Here is an 8,327-nt window from a genome sequence, read left to right as displayed (position 1 = left end):
AAAAGGAAATTATAATTAAGGAATAAAAAGTACTTAATTGTTTGAGAATAATACTTGAATTATAATATATCTTTTGAATTTAATTAAATATATGTATATATTACCAACTTAGAAAATTACTAAAGATACTCGAAGATACTATATACAAATGAAATTCTACTTTTGTTTGAAAAGATAGATATTTGAATAGATGCATGAATACTTCTTATGTAATTGAATCTTAAAGACTTAAGAATTTGAATAATATAGATTTACTGAAGAAAATGAATATGTACGAATTTTCCATGAAATGAATGTGTTCCCAAACGCCCTCTAATTTATTGTAAGAGTACTTAATATATAAAAATACATGGTTTAAAACGAAGTAGCCAGAAAATATATCTTTCTATAAATATTATATTTCATTGTTTTATATTTACCGCAGAAATTTGTTTTATCTATTAAATATTGTAACGAATATTTTGCTTTGGATATTATATATATTTTTGCATTTTATATCTTTACTCTGTTGATTTTTGCACCTTTAAGTTCACAAATCTGCAGCCTAGTAATTCAATTTAGTATATTGGCAACATGAAACCTTTCATTTGTGATGTTCTTTATTTAATGCCAACGCTACGTTAATGTTCCACGTTGTAGGATTGACGATTGCGTTACTGTGCTTCCACGTCGCAGGCAGAGATGGTAGCAGGTTGTGTTATTTCGAAGCACCGTAGTCGAGTGTTGATTTGAAGTGAGTGTTCGAGAAGTGGAATAAATCGGTTTTCATAACAGGAAAGTTAGTTTTGAAACAGCGCAACGAAATGGAGAAATTTAGCATTTTTTTATTACTCTTTATTTCTGCAATTACTTTCACAACGAATAAAGGTAATGGATAATAAAAATCGTCAACTAATATTTGTTTCATACGTTATGATTTATATTTGTATTACACATATGTAATATATATTGATATAAAAAAATTACTTTCCTTTCTTTTCCAGTTTTTCTATAATTTATATTGAAAATATAATTAATGCAACCGTTACAAATGTCATTTAGTAAATTTGAACTAACATCTTAGATAATAAATTCAAATCATATTGACTGAATTGGTTTTTTTATTTTACATATGTTTGTAACTATTTATGTATAAGTAATCCTGTTTGTATTTTAAATTTTTATTACAGTTTATGCTCAAGAAGATGAAAATATAGATGATATCGTGGATATTGAAGGAGAAGATAATTCTGTGATAACAGATGAAGAACCAGAAGATGAAACAACCACTGCTTCATCTGATGCTGATACAACTATATTATTTACTAAACCAGTTTATAATGGATTATCAACATTGGGTATATATAATAAGCCTTTTGGAATCTTATTAATATTTTTAATATTAATATTAATTAGTAATTTATTTACTTTTCTAGAATTACCAGCTGGAAATTTAGTTGAATTTCTTGTTGGTTTCACCAATAAAGGAGAATCTGATTTTATTCTTGAATCTTTGGATGCCTCTTTCCGTTATGCAATGGACTTTAACTTTTATATCCAAAATTTTTCAACTGTTGTATATAACAAAATTGTAAAACCAAAACACGAAGCGACATTAGCATATTCATTTATTCCATCAGAAAATCTTGCTGGAAGACCTTTTGGTTTTAATATTAATCTAAATTATAAAGATTCTGTATGTAACACATTTAATGTTCCATTCTAAAAGTATTGATGCAAAAATTGACAAATGTCCATAATTTTGCAGAATGGTATTGGCTTTAGTGAAGCTGTTTATAATGAAACAGTGCAAATAATAGAATTAGATGATGGTCTTGATGGAGAAACAATTTTCTTATATGTATTTCTGGCAGCATGTGTGATATTGACACTTGTAGGAGGACAGCAACTTCTTTCATCTCTTGGTCGTAAATCTCGATCTTCTAATACTCGTAGAACTCCTGTCGAAGTGGGTACATCGAACCCTAATAATGTAGACTATGATTGGTTACCAAAAGAAACATTAAATAGAATTAGTAAGTATCTCATATTTTGTTTACTTTAAATAAAATGTAGAAAATAGCATTTTACATAAAAATCTTCCTTACAGATAAATCTCCTAAAACGCCCAGACAGAGTCCTAGGCAACGAAAAGTTAAGAGAACAGCTGATGATTAGTTGTGTTAATATATGTGTGTTTGTCTGCTGTCGTGTGTAAATAGGAAGTATGGTTTTATATTCTGTAACAATTCTTTAGTAACAAATTTTCACATTTTTCAATCCATACTGTATTAAAGTCTCTCTCTCTCTCTCTCTCTCTCTCTACATCATTATTGTACATCTAAAATATCAGAAACAACATTATACCTTATAATGGAACATTTCTAAATAAATTTTATAATTTATTCTTGATGTTATATAATGCTGTGGAAAAGAAAGGGACAACAAAAATTAAAATGTGAAACTTTCATATAAATAGTATTACAAAATTTTCATATAGTACTACTATGAAATAATCATATGAATACATGTACATTTTATAATCACTGTCAATTTTGTTATTGATCACCATTTTTGAAGTGCTGTTATATCAATAAAAACAATTTTATATAATTTATTTTTGTATTTGTAATATAGAACTTTATAATAACAATGTAACTACTGGAGAAGCTTTAATATGTATTTATAAGTTATGTATTATTTATAAATTCACAATTATATTAGAAATTTAATATAAGTAAATTCTAAGAACGTTTATTTTTTGTTTTAGAATTTTGTAAGAAATTATACTATAACATGAAAATATGAACAATTCTACAAAATCTTCTTCATACTATTTTTTTCTTTTTGTAATTGAAATGGAATTAAAATTTTGTATCTTCTTTTACATTTTTTGTTCTTAAATATTGAAAGAATAAGTATAGAAATTCTTACTTACTAATTCTTAATAAGTATAGAAATTTAGAATTCTTACTAGCACCATTCTGTTATTGTATGTCCTAACCTAGTCTACGTTGTGTCGTTGTTTAGTCACTAAATAATCACACGTCATACATTGTCATACTGAGTTGTACGTACGTGTCGAATTTGGTGTTATACATATTAATTATTATATTAACGTAAAAATTACAAAAATGTCAGACGTAAGGAATTGGATTAATTCTTTACCAATTTTTACAAGATATTGGCTATTATGTACAATAGTTTGCACGTTAGTTGGAAGATTCGGGTTAATAAATCCGACTTCACTAATACTTATAAACGATCGGTTTATAAACAATTTTGAAATTTGGAGAGCAGCCACCAGTGTGTTTTTCTACCCTTTAAATCGGGGTTCGGGATTTCATTTTTTGATTAACTGTTATTTCTTATATAATTATTCGTTGAGGTTAGAACGTGGAGAATACGATGGACGACCAGCAGATTATTGTTTCTTACTCTTATTCAACTGGATATGCTGCGTTATCATAGGAGTTATTGGTGAATTACATATTCTTATGGATCCTATGGTACTCAGCATATTATACGTTTGGTGTCAATTGAATAAAGATGCTATTGTTAATTTCTGGTTTGGTATGTATTTTTCTTTTTATAAGCATAAGGCTATAAATTTGTCAGTCATTCTATCGTATCTTATATTAATTGTATGTTTCTATAAATCAACAGGTACACAATTTAAAGCAGTATACTTGCCATGGGTATTGTTTGCATTTAATCTCATTATCTCTGGAGGTGGCATGATGGAACTTTTTGGTATTCTAGTGGGGCATCTTTATGTGTTTTTAAAATTCAAATATCCTCAAGAACTCGGTGGACCTGAATTATTAAATACTCCAAAAATTCTTGAATCTTATTTTCCATCTCAAAGAGGTAATATCAGATGGTTTGGAGCTGCTCCTATGCAAAGAACACAAACACAACAAGCTAGAAATACATTTGGTGGTCATAATTGGGGACGAGGATATGTTTTAGGAGACTGAATTGTTAAACCTATTATAGAGAAATGTCATTTGATATTAAAATCTTTTCCATTGTTCTCCACTGTTTTAATTTAACTAGTTTCATTAAGACATGTGTAAAGAATGTACAAGTAATTTTGGTTTCTAATGTTTTAAAAAATTTCTCAACAATAAATGCACTTAATATGGAAACTCAAAGTACAGAATATATTTCAATAGTGATGAAATAATAGTGTTTTATTCGTTTTAAAATCTGTTGATATTTGCAATTTTATATCTGAATTTCATAGATTATAAATATTTTTTTTATACGTAATATAACAAAGTAATCATATTAATACTTGAAAAATTTTTAATTGATCATGACTTCCTTAGAAATATATAGCTACCTTCACTAGTAAATACATTGAATACATAAAGTGATTTAATGATTTTAAATTTCCTCGTAGTTTAGTATACTTTAAATTTTGGCAATAAAAATTGTAAAAAATTAATTTATAAAAGGAAACAGTCAAATCTAAAGTAAAGATAGATTTTATATGAATGAAAATAAATAATAACATTATGTTTGAAAATCATTTTTAGTATAGTATTTGCACACAAATTATTCTAACTACATAACATATTTGTTACATATTATAATTAGTATATCTAACATTAAATAAATGTAATAAGAGTATGTTATGTGGATGTATGATATATATTCATTGTGTACAAGGTATATGATATATTAAAACATTTTTAATTTATTTATATCCTTAAAAGGAGGGAACATACATAAAAATACAACACATTCATATTAAAAATGTTTTATTTTTTACTCCTTATGATAAATCTGAAACAATGGGAACATAAAACTTTTATAATTAAAATACTACATATGTATGATATATTAAATGATGACTTTTTATTGAGGTTTTCTCCTCAGTAGCAATATTCCCGATAGTCTGTAACAACGTTATAAATTGTTACGGCTATCAGGTGGATGGGATGCTAACCCCTACCCAGAGCTCGAAGCAAATACTTTACGTAACAATATAAATATCATTTATTTATTTAGTTATCCATCATTTTAGTTGTATAATAAACTCTAATATTTGATAAAATGGGACATTGTGCTGAAAATATTGGCAAGGAGCTCTAAACTTACCATATTATTCATCTGGGACTTGGAGCCTTCCACCATTAATTTCTTCGATAAGTTCTCGTGGTGGTTTACCTTCAACAGTACATCCAACTGATTGACATGTACCTAATATCTCCTTCACAGTACCACTAAGGTACTTTGCCATAGACCTCGGTCTCATTGATCGAGCAATGGAAACAATATCATCAAATGATAAATTTCCATTGTGTTTTATATTCTTCTGCCTTTTTCGGTCCCTAGGTGGCTCCTTCAAAGCTTTAATTATTAAGGATGCAGCAGATGGAACCACCGTAATTGTAGCTTGTCTGTTCTGAATTGTTAACTGGACGGTAATTTTCAAACCCTTCCAGTCACTGGTAGCCTTGGCGATATCATCACCAACTTTCTTGGGAGACTATAAATATAAACCAATATTTAAGCACTATATAAATGTTTTTTATTTATTAATAGAACGTAAAATAGAATCAAACAATGAAAGAGGAAGGTTAATATTTACAAATATAAAATAGAATAATTTATCAAAAAGTTAGAAGAAATATTATTCATAAATAATTTAAATTTATAAAATAGAATCTTACTAAACCGAGTGGACCAATTTTTGGAGCCAGAGATGAAGTTGCTCCTACTTCACCTCCAACGCATCTTAGATAGACTATTGAAACAAATATGCATATGTGAGGAAATTTTACACTCTTGTAATACATATTAAAATGAAATATTAAAAATATACCTATCTTGATTTCATTTGGATCAAATTTAGGTGGCATCGTGATGATAACGTTAATATGCAAAATGAGACACAATCGAATAAAAGAAATAGGAACGACACCAACACGTGGTAAATCTCGTTCGAAAAGAGTGAAAGCGGTTGTGAAATCGAGGTATGTAGAACTGCTGTAACATGAACTATATAACTCAACGTAGATTTACATTCAAGTCGTCTAATTGTGACATAATAACACACCATAGTAATAATAATAGAACAATGCGGATGCGCCTTTACAATTTATTAAAATATTCCTAAAACATTTTAATACGCTACAAACATCGACTACAGTCTACTGATTTGGGTACTACAAAGCGTAATAGAAATTGGATACCACCTCCTGCAGTTTTATGAAATGGTTGTTCGTATTCACATACACTTCATGAATTTTCAAACTCGATTTTTCACAAACGAAGTTCTCAACGCGATTTTATTATTTTTGATCTTCGTCTTATTTTGAGCCATAGAATCTGTCTAACCACATTTGTATCATAAATGACGGACCACCCTTTATGTAACAATACTATTCATATCTGCCGCTATGTTTGGTTGTTGTCCATATCTATTCTTTAATCATTCATATTCATTCGTATTGTTCGTTAGGATACGTTTTTGTTTATTTATTACAATGACATATTTAAACTCAAACATTTTAAATATAATATTCTTACAATATTCACGATTTTATTTTTATTTTACGAGATAAAAGTTACATTTATCGTTACACTTTTGTCATAGCATTATAAATTATTATGAAAATACATAAATGTTTTCTTTCTTTTTTATAAAGTAATATAATTTATTTACAACATATAAAAATTCTTCTTTTGCTACACCTGATATTAATTAAAAAGTACTATTTCTTGTGATGAATTACTATTAAGTGTGTTTTTTATAAATTTAATTTTTATGTCAATGTTATATGAAATATTTGGTGACTTTGATCAGGTTACTATTAACATTCATTATTTTACGTTTTTTATTTTTTTTTTTATATGTCCTGTACAAAGCAAAATATTAGAGGAAACTTCCCAAAAATATTTATTTCTAAGGTTCTTCAATAGTACAAAAATATTTAATATAATTTATGAAAGATATTTCCCATTACTATTTCCCATTATTTGTTTTTAAGAAATAAACTTATATTTAAATATACATATGGTAAAAGAACCAAATTGTTATTAATATAATCATAAAAGCATCATACATAAAAATAGTAAATTCGAAATAATATTTAAATTCTTAGATGTAAACATATTTCATTAATATATAAAATTTAAATTAATTTTGCTTGTAATATTCAAATTGTTTCTACCTCGCCAACAACAGCAATAGCTTCAATTTCAAATTTTGCACCCTACAGCAACATTTTATGTTTAACGTTAGCGGTTAGATTTTGAATTATATGTATATATTCATATGTGCATTACTTCTTACCATTGGTAACTTTCCAACTTGAAATGTAGATCTAGCTGGATAGTTCTCCTTAAAAACTAAAGGAAAAAAATGGTGCGTGGATATGTACACAAATATAACGTACACTTATATAACGAAAACTATAAATTAAATCTTACATTCTTTGTAGACTTCATTTACATCACTAAACTCATTAATATCTTGTAAGAAAATTGTTGTTTTAACGACTGTAAATAAATATAAAGAGTAAATATTATTAATGTTTAATAAAATTAATTATTAAAATTATTAATCACTGCTGATAATGTTTATCATATCATATTTCTCGATCGTTTCAGAATTGAAAAATATAAATTAACAAATTAGAAAATAAAAAAAATTTTAAATAAATGAAACCTTTGTCGTAATTAGATCCAGCTTCCTTTAAAATGTGACCCATATTTATAAGAGCTTGACGAGCTTCTACAGCAGCACCTCCAGCAACAAGTTTTCCAGTTTTAACATCAACACCAAGAGATCCAGACAAATATAAAGTATGATCTACAAGTACTGCTTGGCTATCAAACAAAATTAGTTACATTGTAATTAGATAATTTCATGTATTGTAATTACATATATATTCTATTGTATTAGGAAGATTCTATTTTTGATCTAAATAAATGAGAAATATTATGTATATAATGTAAGACTTGACAAATTCTAAATAATTGGAAAAATATATTATAGCTTACTTATATGGTCCAATAGGTTTTGGACCTAATGAAGATGATATTATTTTTCTTATAATCTTCTGAGATGCCATCTTTATGTTCTCTTTCCCAGTTTAAAACACATTCATTACTTGATCTCAACTTAACTGTTGTGTCGTATATATATATATATATAACTTCTTATTTACGAATATTTGATTTTTGATAAACTTTTAACCTCTTATTACGGGAGATACCGTATCTTGCGTTCAATAATTCAATTCTTCCTTAAGATATAATTTTCAGAAGAAAATTATTACAATATATTTTTGAATATAACTACTGTAATTAATTTTTATAAATACATACAA

The 8,327-nt window shown here is 26.9% G+C and overlaps 4 protein-coding genes across 4 annotated transcripts; 2 read left to right on the top strand and 2 right to left on the bottom strand.

The window, feature by feature from the left end:
* Positions 1-586: 586 nt before the first annotated feature.
* LOC117233708 (translocon-associated protein subunit alpha) lies at positions 587-2,596 on the top strand. Its single transcript, XM_033494256.1, has 5 exons — positions 587-867; positions 1,170-1,337; positions 1,416-1,675; positions 1,748-2,015; positions 2,090-2,596. The coding sequence occupies exons 1-5, from the start codon at positions 804-806 to the stop codon at positions 2,155-2,157; spliced, it is 828 nt and encodes a 275-aa protein (XP_033350147.1). The 5' UTR covers positions 587-803; the 3' UTR covers positions 2,158-2,596.
* Positions 2,597-2,997: 401 nt separating this feature from the next.
* LOC117233710 (derlin-1) lies at positions 2,998-4,130 on the top strand. Its single transcript, XM_033494258.1, has 2 exons — positions 2,998-3,552; positions 3,646-4,130. Exons 1-2 carry the CDS (start codon positions 3,114-3,116, stop codon positions 3,957-3,959), a joined length of 753 nt encoding a protein of 250 aa, XP_033350149.1. The 5' UTR covers positions 2,998-3,113; the 3' UTR covers positions 3,960-4,130.
* Positions 4,131-4,619: 489 nt separating this feature from the next.
* On the bottom strand, positions 4,620-5,979 carry LOC117233712 (60S ribosomal protein L12). Its single transcript, XM_033494265.1, has 4 exons — positions 5,816-5,979; positions 5,664-5,737; positions 5,089-5,479; positions 4,620-4,773 (listed from the first exon to the last, which is right to left on the bottom strand). Exons 1-3 carry the CDS (start codon positions 5,850-5,852, stop codon positions 5,093-5,095), a joined length of 498 nt encoding a protein of 165 aa, XP_033350156.1. The 5' UTR covers positions 5,853-5,979; the 3' UTR covers positions 4,620-4,773; positions 5,089-5,092.
* Positions 5,980-6,971: 992 nt separating this feature from the next.
* Positions 6,972-8,160, bottom strand: LOC117233713 (2-iminobutanoate/2-iminopropanoate deaminase). Its single transcript, XM_033494266.1, has 5 exons — positions 7,999-8,160; positions 7,664-7,824; positions 7,426-7,494; positions 7,289-7,344; positions 6,972-7,208 (listed from the first exon to the last, which is right to left on the bottom strand). Exons 1-5 carry the CDS (start codon positions 8,067-8,069, stop codon positions 7,152-7,154), a joined length of 414 nt encoding a protein of 137 aa, XP_033350157.1. The 5' UTR covers positions 8,070-8,160; the 3' UTR covers positions 6,972-7,151.
* Between the last annotated feature and the right edge of the window lie 167 nt (positions 8,161-8,327).

Source organism: Bombus vosnesenskii, unplaced genomic scaffold (genome assembly GCF_011952255.1).
Source record: "Bombus vosnesenskii isolate JDL3184/JDL3185 unplaced genomic scaffold, Bvos_JDL3184-5_v1.1 scf7180000013298, whole genome shotgun sequence".
Taxonomy (NCBI): Eukaryota; Metazoa; Arthropoda; class Insecta; order Hymenoptera; family Apidae; genus Bombus; species Bombus vosnesenskii.
This window is presented reverse-complemented; position numbering and strand designations above follow the sequence as displayed.